This window comes from Pelmatolapia mariae, linkage group LG10_11 (genome assembly GCF_036321145.2).
Source record: "Pelmatolapia mariae isolate MD_Pm_ZW linkage group LG10_11, Pm_UMD_F_2, whole genome shotgun sequence".
NCBI lineage: Eukaryota > Metazoa > Chordata > Actinopteri > Cichliformes > Cichlidae > Pelmatolapia > Pelmatolapia mariae.
Window position 1 is genome coordinate 44,293,611 of NC_086236.1, and position 17,544 is coordinate 44,311,154.

At 40.1% G+C, this 17,544-nt stretch overlaps 1 protein-coding gene across 1 annotated transcript in view; it reads left to right on the forward strand.

The window, feature by feature from the left end:
- The first annotated feature begins 521 nt into the window (after positions 1–521).
- lars2 (leucyl-tRNA synthetase 2, mitochondrial) overlaps positions 522–17,544 on the forward strand; it is a 36,406-nt gene continuing 19,383 nt past the window's right edge. Inside the window, exons 1-6 of the mRNA XM_063486063.1 lie at positions 522–747; positions 4,869–5,101; positions 8,860–8,991; positions 15,617–15,708; positions 17,180–17,240; positions 17,343–17,432. Of these exons, the coding sequence (XP_063342133.1) occupies positions 4,877–5,101; positions 8,860–8,991; positions 15,617–15,708; positions 17,180–17,240; positions 17,343–17,432 (600 nt within the window). The 5' untranslated portion in view covers positions 522–747; positions 4,869–4,876. The remainder of the gene's footprint in view (positions 748–4,868; positions 5,102–8,859; positions 8,992–15,616; positions 15,709–17,179; positions 17,241–17,342; positions 17,433–17,544) is intronic.

The following is a 17,544-nucleotide window of genomic DNA, read 5'->3' on the forward strand; positions in this document are numbered from 1 at the left end:
TCCCTTGAATTATGTTCAGTGATGTAGGTACAAACAAATGCTCAATAAAAATCAGGATACCCAGGGTGGACAAATATATGTATAATCTGTAGTCTGCTTCATTAGTAAGCAATCTACTGTATTTACCATTAAAACCAAGGTTTTGTTGTTATCTATTTGTTTTATCTGATTCATTCATGCCAGTTGCTGAAAACATGTTTATCTGTCTAGAGGCTACAGTGCAATACAAAAACTGATTAGACAATGACAACTACATCCTTTTATTTATTTATTACATATTTTGTTCCTATAAACATAGTAAAACTTTTTTAAAAAACATCCATTGACAGTATGTTCTAGTGTTAAAGTGAGACTTTCAAAAACCCCTCTCTAAAAAGAAAACGTTTAAAAATGTGTCACAAAACAGGAATTGTCAACCTTTGTTTACTCAATTTTCATTTTATCCTCTGGAAAATAGCGACTGTTAGTACTAGTACTACTACTAGTAGTACTAGAAATAGTTATTCTAGGGCGTTAATCGCAATATCCCGTCAGGAGTGTAGCTAAAGGCTGTCTGTGTCGATGTGCACTGTGTTAATAAAGGTTATTTAAATCCAACATGGCGGCGCCTACAGTGCAGTCGTGAGCCAGGAAAACACGTCGTTTACAACGGTTTTTAAGGCTGGTTGGAATGTTTTCTTTAACGCGGACTGATGTTTTCTGTTATTGCGAGCACAGCGCGGAAATAAAGGAGTAGGAAATAAAACGGTGAGTAGCTTCACAGACGACATTTTCCCTCCTTTCCTTCATCCTTCAGCGTGTGTGCAGCTGACAGACTCCACGAATATGCACACAGCAGGTGTAAAAAGGTGTTTCCATTCTGTTTAGTTCTCATTAAAGAGAGGAGTAGTCGCTTATCTATGCGGATAAAGCAAGAGGTCAGGTTTATCACGAGAAATAACAACAAGCAATACCGCTGTAGCATAAAGACGGGAAAGAACCCGTGTCTAAACTCCTATAACGTGTATGTAACAAAGTCACGCGATAATTGGCGTGACGCATGCTGTATCAATGTAACAGGATGTGGACTATTTCTGGGTTTAGAATCCAAAATGTTTTTACTCTTACTTGATTTTCTTCCTTGGTGCGTCTTACAAATATGTAAGCAAATCGTGTATAACTCTCATGTCAGAAGCCATATAGCTTATTACACCTCATTGTTAACAGTGTAAGACACGCTGAACTGAATTTAACGCCTGCATTTATATGATCGTTTTATCCAGTGAGGCCAAAAGTTGTTAGGAGTTGTAAATTTGGGAGCATGTGGTCAGAAAGACAAGCTGTGATAACACAGTTTTGATGGTGTTTTGAGAGTATTGTTATAAATGTATCCAATACATTTGATTACTGGCAACATTAATGTTTCTTGAGCAAATGTAAGTAAGTGCACCTTTACTTATTGTCTTAATATATGTGAGCTCTGACACCAGAAACAGATGCATTTGACTTCTGACATATTGAAACACCTGTCCTATCTGAGCATTTATAAAACATTCTCATAATGACTGACTGCACAGCTCTCTCCCAGATCCTAGTTTTCTACTTTAAAAATATATTTTTAAATTGTCACAGTTACTGTTCATTTGAAGAATTAATCAGCCACCCCCCACCCCTTGCTGAGTACTGGAGTCCAGCACACAGACTTGGACATCAGCTTGAGATGAAGCAGTGTTTTACTCTTTGTAGGAGACACCCGAATGGATGAGGCCAGTCACCATAGAAACATTATCTCAGTCTTTCGCCTCAGCCCACTCACTCGCACCGTCAGAGACGCGCACGGCGTTGAGTGCTCGTCTCTCCCAGCTTCAGCCTGAGGGGAGGAGTGTTGGCTGCTGTGATGCTTAGCTTATACTCGAGAGAATGTATTAAAGACAAAAAAGTCCCACAAACAGGTGGGTGGAGGAGAACCAGTGACAGTTGACAAAGCTCAGCTTTCTCCAAGTGATTTGTCCATCCTGGTCAGTTGTCTCCTTAAAATCTAGGATGTAATTTTTTTTTAAAAAAAGGAGTGATTTTTGTTGCTAAAATCAAGTCAGCTGAAACTTTCTCTCTCATGCTGATTTGTTTAACTGTCGAGTTTTCATAACATCAGCAATCCTACAATACAGAGTAACCTTTTCCTCTGAGCCCTCCTCAGCTTTAGTCATAATTTATATTTTCCCGACTGACTTGATGTCAGTCTGGTGTCGGGGCGTGCTGATCATCTCAGCCTCCGCTCTGATGCTTTAAAGGTCTCTCCTTCTAAGATCCAGATGCGTCACTGCTGTGAAAATATTCTCCTGACAGGTCAGGTTAGCAGCAGTAGTCCTCCGCAGCCAAGACTGTGCTGACTGTACGAGCCTCTCAGGTTACCTTGGAAACTGTCTGTATATACACGTCTGTGTCTGGGTGAAATCAAATCAAGGTTAAATGGGTTTTCGTACATACTGCTGACTGTCTGACCGACATTAAGCCAGCAGAAAGTTTAGCCTAACTGCTCTCTGATCATTAAGGAGGAAGGGAAACCTTTCTGAAACAGCCTGCAATCAATCTGTTTTTCTTCTTTCAAGTTGTCAGCAGTGAGAGTGTTAAACTTTTTAAATTTATTTTATAGAGTAATCCTGTTCTGGACATTTTCTTTAATGTAGTATTTTGTCCTTTTGACCTACCAGTAATTACACAAATTGAGTGAAGCTGGCACTTCCATGCAGGTGATGTCCAGAGGCAGCTGGGTGCACGTAACCTCCCATAATGAAGTGGAAAAAAATCTAAAAGTGCAGGGCCGATTTAAAGCCGAGAAATCGGTGTGTCATTTCATGTCATCTGACTGCAAATGACATTCTTTCATCCGAGCAGGCAGGTGGTTTGATAAGAACAACCTGTCCTTAGATTCAGAGAGAGGCAGAGCTGTAATCACATCGCGCTGAATAAACCAGTCGTGCTGTTGTGTGAGTGACGTTGAGCGATGAACACAGGCTGTGAAGCAGCAGTGGTAAAAAGAAATTTTAAAAAAATCAGAGCTGCCATAAATTAATCGCAGTGGAGGAAACTGTCACTCAGTCTGTTCACAGCAAGTGGACTTTAATGTAATGTTGCTCATTCCTGTAGACTCAAGTCATCTGAAGTCATATGCACTGACGTGGGAAACCCTTTTCATACCTACTGCAGAACAATCAGAACAGCCTCCAGACTGAAAACCTTTTTTTTTTTTTTTTTTACCCCTGAGCCATAAAAGGCTGATGGGGTATTGTCACCCTGCAGGGCAAGTTTGTGAATAAGATAAGTCGAGAACGAAGCAATACAGGCACTTCAAATTAATAACATAGTTGTATCTGCTAAAAATTTCGGACGAGTTTGAATCTCAGTGACCTTGACCTTAAGGTCAAAGTTAAAGTTTTTAAAAAAAAAAAAAATACTATAAATGCGATAACAGGAGAACAAGGTGATGTGGGATTTTGATATTCATACCGTAGATGTGTCTACTAAAAGGCTGAGGGTACCACCGGCTGCCGTCAGTATTTTTAAATCCTTCTAATCTGGAAGGGTTACGCATACATTTGTTACATCTAAACTGGACTATTCTAATGCACTTACAGTCCCTCTGGGAAATATTCACAGCGCTTCACTTGTTTCATATTTTTTCAGTCATGTTACAGCCTTAAATTCATTTTTTACCTCAAAATTCTACACAAAAACAATACCCCACAGTGACAAGGTGAAGAAAAGGTTCTTGCAAATTTGGGCTCCTCAATGACTCCTGATCATCGAAGCTTATTTCAAAAGAGCCTCGTGTCTTTGCTGCTGCTGCACCAAAACTGTGCAGTGACCTCCCAAATGACCCCAACTGTGACTGTTTTGAAATCTTAGTTGCACCTTTTCTGTCAAGAATTTGGAACTGTGACTGGAAGATTTGGTTATTTCACGTAAACATTGTGACTGCGTGTAATGTCAGTGTTTAAGGAACCTGTAAAGCACTTTGGGTTTAAATGTGCTATAAAATAAAATATACTTAGTTACTTATTGAATATTACACCATGGAGGGCATATCTGCCTTGTAGCCTTTTAGAATAATAATGTCAGACTCTAGTGGGTTTGAAAAGCCTTATAAAAAATAAGTTTAGCTTATTCCACTCCACAAATTTTAGAAGAAAAAAAAGGCAGCTGCACACCTGACTATTTTCTTTCATCTTCTTCTTTGGTCGCTCCCTGGATCATCTGGACACTAGAAACGTCCTTCAGAGTGTGCAGTGTGTTCTTTGCAAAATCCCGAAGTGTCTCAGGTGAAGTGTTTGAGGGTATCAATGCGTGTGCTACTGAGAACGTGCTCACAGTGCAGGGATAATATTTTTATTTTTGACACACCAATGCAGTCATCACTCAGTACTGGCCCTGCTTCCTGTGTTTCTGTCTTCTTCGTCAACATAAAATCCAAGTTGAAAACTCACCATTTGGTCACATTGATGGAGATCCAGCACACACTGCAGTTGCACAAGTTTGGCCGGTCAGAGTGAGACTTCCAGGAAGCGATCCAAATGTAGGAAAGGGCCGAAGGGGCACGAAGAGGCAGCAAAATCTATATCAGATAAAGTCTTTGATTCATGTGGGTGGAGTCACGAGCCTTTTATTGTCATTTCTATGTAAAGATGGAAACTGCTGTTTCCATTTTCTGTCAGTTAGATATTTTAATGTGTGTGCATTCATTTTGTGTGTTTTATAAGATATTTAATATATTTACCAAAGGTTAGGGGAGAGCTCGGTTAAAGCTGACCACCTCTTCTGAAAAATAGAAACTTTAGTGTTTCACTAGCATGTCAACATTTCCACCACTGGCTGTTTTCCTGTTTTATCAGACGCAATCATGCGGGTGTCCGTGAGAAGGCTGGCGCTGTATCCCCTGTTTGCAGCCCAAAGGAGCGGAGCCCTCCAGAGTCCATTTCTGCACCAAATTTCACCCAGGAGCCGCACCCTGTTCAGTGAGACAGGCGTGTGGGAGAAGGACTATCGAACAGAGACAAGACGCAAAGTGGAAGAATGGTGGCACCCGCGAATTATGGCGCAGTGGCGGAAGGATGCACTGGAGGAGGTAAGAGGGTCTTTCCGCCTACTTAAAGCCTGGTGGTATCATGGACACAGCGGACAAAAACTGAAGCTCTAATTGTTCACAAGAGTTTAAAAGTGTTTACGTGTGCAGCAGTATCTTGTGGAGTATCCTGGCTGTGCGCACCACATCCAGAGGTATGCTAGTTTTAAGAGCCAAAGTATCAAATAATAAGCTCAAGATTAAATGAATGATTGTTTTGCTTTTGGTAACCAGCAGTTACAAATAAAACCAAAACTCAGTTTATATATGATACAGCAAGTGCTCCAGCTTCCTCTCACAGTTCAGAGGTATGCATGTTGATCTAATTGGTGATTTTTAAATTGGCCATTGATGGGTTAGCCCTGAGATAGACTGGCAGTCTGTCTCTTGCTCAGTGTCAACTGGGATAGGCTCCAGCCCCACCACAATCCTGGTTAGGCAGTCTGGAACATGCATGGATGGAAATGCACTAAATCCTATAATAATCCTAATTATTATATAATCCTAATATAATAATCCAATAAATCCTTATTTAGATGAGAAGCTGGAACAAGCAGATGGTTGGCATTTCATTTGCCCCACATGCTGCTGCTGTAAAAATGTGTTGAGGTAAACTGCTAGTAGAAATGAATGTCTGATATGTCGAGTGAGAAACATACCTGTGAATACATGATTATATATTCAAGGATACACATAACCAGGTTTCTAATGTTCCTTCTAAAACATGAGTCATCCTCAGTAAATACTTGACATAACAAAAATACTTCTTTCAGATGTTCTATGGCCTAAATAGAGGTCATTACTGTTGAATGAGTTGGAAATCATAATTGTACTCCACAAATCAAGGTTGCACCAACCAGTAGACCTCTTTTGTAGAATCTAAACATCATTTCTCTCTAAAACCTAAGCACAAACAAGTGTTTTGTTTGTCCTTGCAGGAAAAACACAGATGTGTGTATTTAAAAAACTGCTGATTTTATTTGAGTTTCACAAAACCTCTGTTGTGACGAATGTCTACCTTGGACCAAGTGTGTACTATAAATGAGGACAGTAGTAATTAGTAGGGGGGCAACGATACACAAAATTCACGGTTTGGTTCGATACTTTGGTGTCACGGTTCGATATTTTTTTGATACAAAAAAATGTTCATGCCTTTTTAATTTGTCATTTATTAAAATTATAAATATATATTTTAACTCAAAAGTACAGTTTTTAAATTTAATGTTGCCGAAACAACAAAATAATAAAAAATAAATAAATCTATCTGATCGAGAAATCACTCATCTTTGGAAAAGAGTTTGTTACAGAGAAATGGCTCTTTCCAAAATAAAAGCTATACTATACGCTTCTTCTGGGCTATATTCTCAGCAGCATATTAAACATATCAGGTCCCCATAAGGAGAATCATGTGCTAACGGCTGTCTAAATGACTCAGGTAAAGTTTGTAGCATGCGTGCTTGTTGTTTTTGTCTGCTTCCACTTGTCTTTGCACTAGGATGATGTCGGCGTAAATGTGCAGTCATATTCGTTGTGTTCCCACTAGTGCTGTCAGCGTTAATCTCGTTAAAATGACATTAACGCCACAACACGGCAAATCTCCGTTAACGAGTTACCGCGGATCGCTGGACCGCGTCAACACGTTAACAAGCTAACTGCGCTAACGCACTAGTTCCCACCAATTGAGCATTGCGTGGCACATCCGACATACTGTTTTACTTTTGTCCATGACGCGCTTACCATCAGGGTCATACTTCACATGAAAACCAAGATGGTACCAAACGCCAGATCTGAATGAGGGTGGGGGAGGTTCAATTTCGGGTAGCGTTGAGGCAGTTGCCATGTTGCAACGAGCTTAGCTTCTGTCTTGCTAGCTTGCGCTGCGCTCAGTGGATCTGCACTCGACACTGCAGCCTAGGCGGAGTAGTCGAACGCAGATCCACTGAGCGCTCAACACAGACAGCATCGTTGGAAGAAAAGTTGATAAAATAAATAAAAAATTTTGTATTGTTCGATACATATACCGAACCGAAAGCACTGTATCGAACGGTTCAATATCGATACGAGTATTGTTGCACCCCTAGTAATTAGCTCCCCTCTTTAACCGAGCAAAACATTTTTAACCCACGAGTGAGTTCAAGAAATTCAAATAGATCCACACAATACAGAACAAGCCTGGTAGAGGTAGGAACTGAAAGATTTCAAAGACTCTGGAAAGAAAACCAGTGAGAGATGTGTCTAAAGACTCCAGAACGACTGCAGAGACACAAGTGGATGACTTAGCCAAGGCAGGAATGAAATTCTCAAAGAAGAAAATCATCAAAAACCTGCACAGGAATGGATTGTGAGGTTGCAGACCACGAAAAACTCCACTTCTGCAGAAGAGACACCTTCAGTCCAGACTGAAGTATGCTAAAGAAAACCTGAAGAAAGATTATGAATACTGGAATTGCTTCCTTTGGCCATATGAGACAAAACTCGAGCTCTGTATCAGAGATACCGCTCATGTTTGGAGAAAGAAGAGGGAGGTAAACAACTAAAGAACTCCCCAGTGAAAAGTGGTGGTGGGAGTATTGTTTTGTGGGAATGCTCCAGTGTGTCTGGGAGTTTGAATCTCACCAAGGTGAAAGAATCACAAAGAATTTAAAATAAAACCTCAAGCAGTCAGCACAAAACTGGGTTTGCGTCATTGCTGTGTTCCAGTATGACAGCAACCTAAAACATACATCGCTCCTGGAAGAACAGCCTTCAGAATGCCAAAGTGAGCATTACTGACTGGCATGGACAAATCCTGAAAAACTGAAACTCTGTGGGGTGAACTGAAGACCAGGGTCCATGCCAGAAGACCATTAGATCTGGAGAAAAATGGGCTGTGATTGGAAAACGAGTGTGAGACAACAAACAACTGCAGGCTGTTATCCAGCTAAAACTGACTCCAGTGTCTGATTATTAGCATCAGTGAGGCTAATAATTTTGACCCTGGTAGTTTTAGCTTTTGTGACATAATTTTTGTTTCTGTGTGCAAAGTAAAATATGCATCCAAAGTAAAACTCGTGACATTTGGAAAAATTCCTTGTTTTGTTTAACAGCACTTGGAAATACTTATTAGCACCTGGGCTAATAATTCTGTCCTCTGATCCTGTATTGAAACAGATCCATATGTATACATTTGAGGCACAGTTAGATGAATAGGTGCATGCTTCTAAATCATGCTCTCATCTATTATTGCCACTGACCCTCGCAGCTCATCTCAGACTCGGAGCTCTGGATGATTATATATCCTAATGGCCTGACAGTGTGGCAGTCTGGGACTGGCTCACAGTGATTAAGTGCATTTACCACAGAACTCTGGACCTAATTAATTTACTGAAAAATTCATGACTCACGTTTCCTGTAATCACGTCTTTCTGGGTGTAACTGGTACTTACTGCGTCGCTGTGGCAACAGCATTGAGACTGTAAATCACCCACAGTCTGCACTGACACCATTTAAATTCGGACACTATAATCAGCCTCTGTTAGAGCCTTATACAGTAATATACCCCGAGTCAGTCGGCGCTCACGCTCGCTACGTGATGAGCAGCTATTCCTGTTCTCATCAGTTTAATGGAGTCTCTGTTGTATGGGATTCATTCAGAGGCCAGACTGATAATGGAGAGGCTCTTTTGCTGTGTGCTTTCAGGATTAAAAGTCAGTTTTATGGTCATTTGTCTCATGTCTCATGATTCTTATAACAGCCTCTTCTTCTTCTTTTTTTTCCTCCAGAGTCCCCACAAGAAGAAGTTTTATGTCCTCTCTATGTTTCCTTACCCATCAGGGCGACTGCATATGGGCCATGTGCGGGTGTATACCATCAGTGACACCATTGGTCATTTCCAAAAAATGAGAGGGCATCAGGTATGTCAGCTTTTATTTTATTCTTTTATTTTGTTTTGTCTCTCCCTTCTACCATCCCTATTGAAGCCGAATATGCTCTGCTCTCACAGCAGCAGTTGTTTAGCGGTGCCATATTTCAGAGTCCTGAGAGCTGTTTAGCTTTAAGTTTGCTGACTCTGTAAGTAAATTACAGGGTTTTATGGCCAACACAGAAATTCCATAAGTGATATTACAGGACACACTCCTGTTTGATGTAAATGGACTGGTACTTATAAAGTGCTTTTCTGCTCAGTTTAAACTCTCAAACTGCTTTCTTACAAAACTTGATTATTTCTTTGTTGTTACAATGCTTCTTTGCAATAAATCTAAAGGCTGTTTATTTCTAGTTAATGCATTTGTGTGTTGCACTCATGAAAAACCTTCCAGATCTTCTCTGCCAAAGACAAACAGCTTATTCTGCTATTGACTGTTGATTGATGGTGTTTATCGGATTGGATGATGATGTGGAGGAATGTTATCTTTGGTGAAAAGTGCTATTTCTGTGAGGTCTGTCTAACATTCACACACATTCACACTCCAGTGGATGCATCTGAGAGCAGTTTGGTTAGTATCTTGCTCAAGGATATAACCACCAACCTACTTCCTGTGCTACAGCCAGTCCTGACTTCAACCCACTGAACGCTTGTGGGATCAGCTTGGGCGTGCCGTTCGTGCCAGAGTGACCAACACAACTGCACTGGCCGACTTGTGACAAATGTTAGTTGAAGAATGAGATGCCATCCTACCCCAGTGTGTGACCAAGCTGGTGATCACCACGAGGAGGAGGAGGTGCCAGGGTGCTGTGCCTTTGTATATGTTCTTCCACATGCTGCTGAGGCGTCGGTTTGTTAAAAGGATAAACTGTTAAATTGCTTCGTTTCTTAAGACGTCAATCATCCAATATCCAATAAGTGACACCAAACAAGAGTCAATAACAGAATAAGCTGTTTGGCACTAGCAGAGAAGATCTGGCAAGTTTTTCATGGGTGCAACTCACAAATGCATTATGCTTACGAATGTGGCACCATTAAAGGAGAAATACACAAGCTTTGTAGTGGTGTGAGATTTAGTGCCTAGAAGCATTGTTACAACAAAGGAATAATCAACCAAAACACTACAAGTTTAAAAGCCTCTTTCACCCATTCACACACAAATATACATACAGAAGGAGAAGCAGGTAACAGGTAAACACTGAGAATACACCATGACAATAGCACATTCAGGTGTCCATCCCTGTAGGAATGAGCCTGTTCTGCCTTTGAGCTTTTAACTTTTAATGCACGCCTCAGTTCGGCTTATTGTGCGCTATCTTCCCCTCACCGCACGTCTCTCCCTGTGACAAACAAAAACTTACAAAGGACGTGACGCCCTCAAATGTGCTTTTTGAGGCACACACTTGCTGTTATTGTGAGGAGTTAAATGTAATGGATGTGATTTGGCTGTTGTTTAGTAATATTGGGAAAAATGGTGAGTCAGTCCTTCATTGAATTCCTCTTTGATACAAAACATGACGCTGCGCTGACAGTATGATTGCTGCTTTCTCACTGGAGCCACTTAGTGCTTCAAAAAGCTCCCCTCACCAATCCGTAACCCACTTTTTTCTGTTTATTTCTGCGCAACAGTTCTTTAATATCAGCTGTGTTTACACTGCTGGACTCACTGTTTACTCTTCCTCCGAACTGTGAAGCTTCCCATCTATATACACGTGTAATGCTTATGCAGTAGTTTGACTTGAGCATTAATATGAGTGTGATTAGAAGCTTAAGTCTACCTCAGGGAGCCTGTTTCTTTCAATTAGATGGCCGACGTTTACACCGCCGTGAGAGCGTGTAATTAAATTGTTCTTTGTTGTACTTTGATTTCTATTGTACATCCCTTTGCTTTTTAAATGTTCATTTCAACGCCACACCCAGGTGCCAGTTTATTACTCTAAATGAGAGTAATGAATCCTACCTTCTCACAGGTGTTGATTCAGCTGTAATGTCAGCCTGTATCAGTGTCTCGTGAACTGTTTTTGGGGCAATTACCATGACAGAAATTAGAAAACATTTTACACTTAACCCCATCAAGGAGGAGGTAATGTTTTTGTAGCGTTTGTGTGTGTGTGTGTGTTACTCTTACTGCATGCAAACTGGACAGATCAAAAAGTTTTGAATTGATTCTGATTAAAAAGAAAAACAAAAAACAAAACTTTGTGGGTGTGTAGAGTGGGCTTTTGGTTACAAGCCATTAACATTTGGATTAGATGCACCAAGGTCTTTAAGGCCAACTTAATGCTTTATTGGTCAAAAATTGACAAAAACCTTCAATAAAATTAGAAATAAATTAGAGGCTATGATTCTTACAAATATAAAGATTTAAAATATTGTCTCATGTTTGATCTCTGACCTCTACTTCAAGGTCAATAGATTGTGCTGAAGGTCATAGTGATAATAATCCTATATAGGGCTGTTTAAAACTGTCTTTCTTACTGCTGTTGTGTGTAAAGACAGTATATGGTGAATGATATATAGGCATTGTAAATATCACATTACTTTAAACCTCTGACGTCTTCTTCGAGGTCAAATAAGGTCAAACTTTCGTAAAATGACTCGCATCTTTAAGGCTAATATTGAAATTTACTGCCTACTGGGATTCTGAATATCACATTATAGTTTGCATTCAACTATCATGTCACATTTGACGTCTGCCTTTCTTTCAAGTTTCTTTCAATCCTAAGTTTGAAGAGTTTAATTTCAGTTTAGTTTTTTTTTTTTTTCAGTATTGCTGTATTTGTGGCAAATGCCACAGGCAAGATTTAGGAAAATCAGTACACAGCAGGACATTTTGAAAGCAGTTGACTCAGTCTTGTAGACATCCGAAGCCTCAATAAACACGTCCACAAAAGTCTCTTCGGATAGTTTGTGATAACAGATTTACAGATTAACAAAACTAAGTTTATTTCTGCTGCACAAAATTATTTCAGAGATCTGGTTTTTATTATAGTAGTTAACTTTCATGACTAGTTTTAGTTTTTAGTTTACTTTTAGCCAAGGTTATTAAAGTTAACTGACACTGAATCCTTTTTACAATAAAGTGAGCAATGAAGTCGGCCCATAAGCAGCTGTTTTCCTTTTCCTATAAGGTGTTTCTATGGTTTTTAATACCTGCTGTGGTAATTTGGATCCTCGTTATGAGGTCTCCTTTTAAGGTTAAAATTAGGTGTAAATGGAGTAAAATCCATACTCTCGATTACCAGCGCTCTAGTCTGTTATTGACTCCACTCTGTTTCAGCTCCTAGTGCTGCAATCGATATTCAGCACTCTGTTTGATTCCACTAAACGGCGGCCGCTGATGAAGCCGTGAGCAGTGTCTGTCACATGGACCGTGCTCCTGCGGTGACCCAAACACCTCCTGCTCAGTTCTTTGGTTAGACTTTGTCTGTACATGATCTATCCACCCAAGAAGAAAGGTGGGTGTGTGACAAGTTTCTCTCTTCCTCCGTGTTTTCTGGTCCAGGTGCCATCTTTACACGAGATGCAGTGTTATTTTTGCTTCACCTGCCCGTCTTCCTCTGGCTGGTTTCTCTCTGAGCAGAAACCTGGTGTCACATCACTGATAACTACTTTGTTTCTCTCAGCATCTGTCAGAAAGTTGAGCTTGTTCTGCTGTATGCACTCAGTCTACCCTATTCACTAGTTAACTGAGAAAGGTACTCACTCTCCTTTAAACGGTTATGTGTAATGGGAGTTCTTTCATGTGTCACATACTAAATTAGAGAAAGTTTTAACCTAGACCTAACCTAGTTCTTTATAAATATCAAAATATGAGGTAATCAAAACAAAAAAAGATGTTAACTTTTAACCTTTATTGTAAGTACAAAGCTCATGCTAATAATCACAGTAAACAGTAAAAATTAAAGTCGTTCCTGAAACTTCAAGTGTGTTTTTTTACACTTATTTTTGTTTTTGTTTTTTTTACACTTATTTTTTCTCAGAATTCTGAGTAAAAAAAAATTTCTCAGAATTCTGAATGTAATCTGAGAATTCTAGGAAAAAAAGTCAGAATTCTGGAAAAGGAAAAAAAAAGATGTGCCCACCTTTTTTTTTTTTTCTTTTTTTCTTTCGGTGACCCTAATCCTCTTCCGTAGATATTAAAATAAGTTTGATGCAAAACATATAAGTGTGACAAATGTGCAAAAAAGACTTCTTCACATCTCTTTGTTTGCAGAATTTCTGGTCCTAATTATTCAAACCATGACTGAGTACTGTTTTCAGTTTAGATAGATAGCATGTAGATATTGTAGATATCATGGGCACTGCTGCTGGGTGTAACCATATATGTGAAAACAACAGCGCTTGTTTCTTGCTTAGGAAAAATAATAATTTTTACAGTCTATACCACATGTGTCACATCACTTGAGCTTCTTCACACAGCATACACAGAATTCAACAAAAGGAAAGTTGATTTTTCAGAGCAGACAATTTCGGCTGAGACGAGACCCTGAGTCTACGTGATCACCATGTGTTTTGTTTTTCTTCTCTCTTTTGTTCAAAAAACATTACTTTCTGGTGGGGTTTTTTTGGTTTACAAAAATTCACTGTTAACTATTACATTTGCACTCAGTAACCTTCATGTTCTATTGGAATATAACCAGAATACGACCGGCTGGCAGCCTGTGGAGTTGAGGCCTGTGGAGTTGTGCTTATTGACAAAGAGACTCATTGAGACTGATGGATATGTATCGACAGTCGGAATAATGATGCTGCTGATTATCACAAATCATTTCCTGACATAAGCTAGAATTAATTTAGTTTCAAGACGGTAACAAAACTATTAGTTTGCTTAAAAGAAGGATTGCGTTTAGTTTGACAGAGATGCATCTAATGAGCACTGATGGTGCACAGACATCAATATCAGCTTTTTTATTATTCAGCTGTCAGAGCAAATTTTCAGGCTTTTTCATTTCATGCTTATAAATAACAGCTGGTGGTAGGTTCAAATTGATCAAACGCACGTGTGTATTGGTGCATTTTCACCACATTTAGAGCATGAAAAGGAATAAAAATGCTAAAGACGGGTGCCAGTATAGCTCACTGTGTTGAGCAGGCGACAGATGTACCAAAAGGTTACTGCAGGAACCCGGGTCATTTCCTGTGTGATGATCCTCCTGCACCGCCTTTTCTTCTGCCCTGCTGTCCTGTCCAATATAAAGGCTGAACTACCCAAAAATAAGCTATTTAAAAAGACTAATAGAGCTGGTCTGCCTCGACACATACACTGATGTGTAAGGGTTGGTAAAGGAGTAGTTAACCTTTGAATGGGCTAGTGTAACGAGGAAACGTTTATCAAGTTGCGTTTCAAAGTGTCAGATGGAGTGGAGTTTGTCTGGAGCTGTGTGGGTGGACACTTGCATGTAGCATCATATCAACAACATCAGTCTCCCAGCTCTTCTCCTCTGCTTTCATCCCATGGTGCCCTGCCCTGATTGGCTGTGACTTTGCATTACAGTGACTTCAGTGACTCCCTTGTCCATCTACCACAATCTCTTGTCAGTGTGCTGATTTCGTGGCCACAGATTCTCAAAAAGCCGGGGTAGCTTCACACTTTCTGTGGTCACAAGGATAAGTGGAGCTATTACCAGTGAAAAGAAGTATTTACGCTGGATCAAGAGTGTAGTAGCACATCTGTCCTAACATTTTTCCGCTTGCAGTTCACATCGTGGCTGCTTTACTCACAGTGTGGCTGTATTCCTCCTGAGCTCTCTTAGCCTGATACCATCCAGCACTCAGCTTTACAAATGAGGCCCCTGCAGTTACCAAGGATACCAATTCGTCTGAAACATCAGACCAGTTAGGGTCCGTTCAGCGATGCTCTCCAGCTCTCGAGTCCTCGTCGTCTGCCTCTCCTCTACTTTACTCACGCCTTCCACTCCTGTGCTCTCATCTCGTCTCGCCCAGTAAGCAGAAAAACACCATCAAGGACCCAAAAAGATGTCGCCTCGAGTGTTTGCCTGGGAGAGCTGTGCGTTCAGAGAGGGGGCGATAAAACGGATGTGTATAGAAAGTGACAGTATATTTACAACAAGTTCAGTGTAATAATGTAAGCATGCTGACCCTTCTTTCTAAGGTTAAACCAGTTTCTTTTACATTTTACTAAAATATCGGCTCTTTGTCTGTGTGCTTTCATCCCGATGTGTAAGCTCCCAGCAGGGATTTACACATCACCATAAAGTTGATGCGTGCAGAGGACCCTCGTTCCCTCCTAGACTGACTTGTTTTTTTTGTTTAATAGTTACTGATTGCATAAATCCTGCTGTAATGTGAACAGCATGCTGATCAGAGGTGCTGTCAGTTAATTATGTGAATGATGCATGTTGGCACCACAGGGCTATTTTCATTTTCCTCCTTTCACCTGGGAAACTTTCTCCTCTTGGTCTAAGTGTGATGTTAAGTCTGAAACCTTCAGTGACCAATATTTAAACAGATTTCATATCGTTTCAGAGAAGCCATTTTTTGGTTAATTCAGCTCCTACTCTATAAAAAGTCATAAAAAATGAATATCGAATGGCTTTCACATTTTTCCAGAAAGCTAATGAAAATAACGAGTTCCCTGACTGTGTCTGCAGGTCTTAAATCCAATGGGCTGGGATGCCTTTGGACTTCCAGCTGAGAATGCAGCCATAGAGAGGGGGCTTGACCCAGAAGACTGGACTAAAAGGTATTTGAACTATTACATCTCAGTGTTTGTTGTTTTTATATTCTAACTGGAATTGGCCCACTTTTTTGGTGCTAGGTTAGACCTTGTCTTGACTTTACAAATGTAGACCGTGCCTGCAAACAAATGAATGGCTGTCTAAGGGAATTCAAACACAGTTCTTTAAAATGAATACTGGCATTGCCATTTAGTCATCATTTATAGTTGTCAAAAACACAATAAGCCACAAAATGCTCTGAATTACAATTAAATTCTAAAATTGCATGCAAGTAAACAAAATACTAAATGGAAAGTTATACCTTTAACCGTTTAATTCAAACAAATTTCGTATTTTTATATTTCTTATCTTTAATTTAAAATGACTTCTGTTGTTGCTGGATGTCATCACTCAGAGTCTAATATGAAAATCTTGGCACTGTCCCACCGATGCTGGAGAACCTGGATTTTCTTTTTTTTTTTTCTGTCATTGCAGTGAGATTCTCATCTCGAGCTGACAGATTACATGCTCCGGTTTCTTCTTTTTCCTTTAAGTCTTTTTTTTCATACCAATTTTTTGTCCAAAAGATATTCAGAACCTCCGTTATTTCAGCCAGAGCATCACTTTTTATTATTATGTGTTTTTTAAACAGTGCTCGCAGAAACACTTTGGAAACCTTTGCCTTTTTCCAGCTTCCTCTTTGAACACAATTGTTTCAGTTTCATCAGTCAGATTTTCGCCTAATTTTTTGCCTTAGTTGTCCAGACGTCTCTTTTGCAACATGTCACCGCTCTCTCTGCTTCACCTGGAGGTAAACCTGTCCCCTAGAGAAAATGGAGGCATGGCAGTATGCAGATTATATGCAGTCAGCACAAACCTGTTGGTTCAGAATGATTTAGTAACGTATGCATAGTGGTAAGAACAAAATAGGCTGGCGTGCATGTTTCATAACTCCAAAGGTAATTTTGCTAAATGAGGGCTATTGTCATGTTCAAGAAACCAGTTTGTGGTGATGGAGGTTTTGTGATATGGCCTGATATCCTGCTAGAAGAAGCTATTAGACGATGGGTACACTGTTGTCATAAATGATGCTCAACTGATATTAAAGGTCCTAAAGTATGCCCAAAGAAAAAACTCTTCCACAGCGTTACACCACCAGAAACCTGAAGCTTTGGTGGAAGGCAGAACAGATCCATGCTTTCATGTTGTTTATACCAAATGCTGACCCTACCATCTAAAGCAGCAGAAATTAAGACTTAACTGACCAGGCAACATTTTTACAATCTTCTGTTGTCCAAATTTGGTGAGCATATGCCATCTGTAACCTCAGTTCCCTGTTCCCAGCTGACAGAGTGGCACTGGATGCAGTCCTCTGTTGCTGTTGCCGATCAATTTAGCTGATTAGATATTTGTGTTGAGCAGTTGAAAAGGTGTACCTAACAAAGTGGCCCATGAGTGCAGTATATCCTAACTCTAGTGCCGTTCCTCTCGCTTCAGTAACATACAGTCTATGCGGGAGCAGCTGGACACTCTCGGGCTTTGCTTCAACTGGGACCGGGTAAGCAGCACGTGATGATGAGCTGAGCATCAGACAGAGAGTTTTGGCAGCTTTCAGGCCCATTTTGTTCCCTTTTGAGTCTGATTCTCACTTTCCTGACAGGAAGTGACCACTTGCCTCCCAGACTACTACAGGTGGACGCAGTATCTATTTATCAAGCTGTTTGAAGCGGGACTGGCATACCAAAAAGAGGTATTAATCATATTTGCACTCTGGTTTATCCTGGATTTCTTTTAAATGAATAATATGACTTGCTCAGGTTTCAGATCCCTGACTGGTACAGTAATGATTGAAGCAGCTCAGA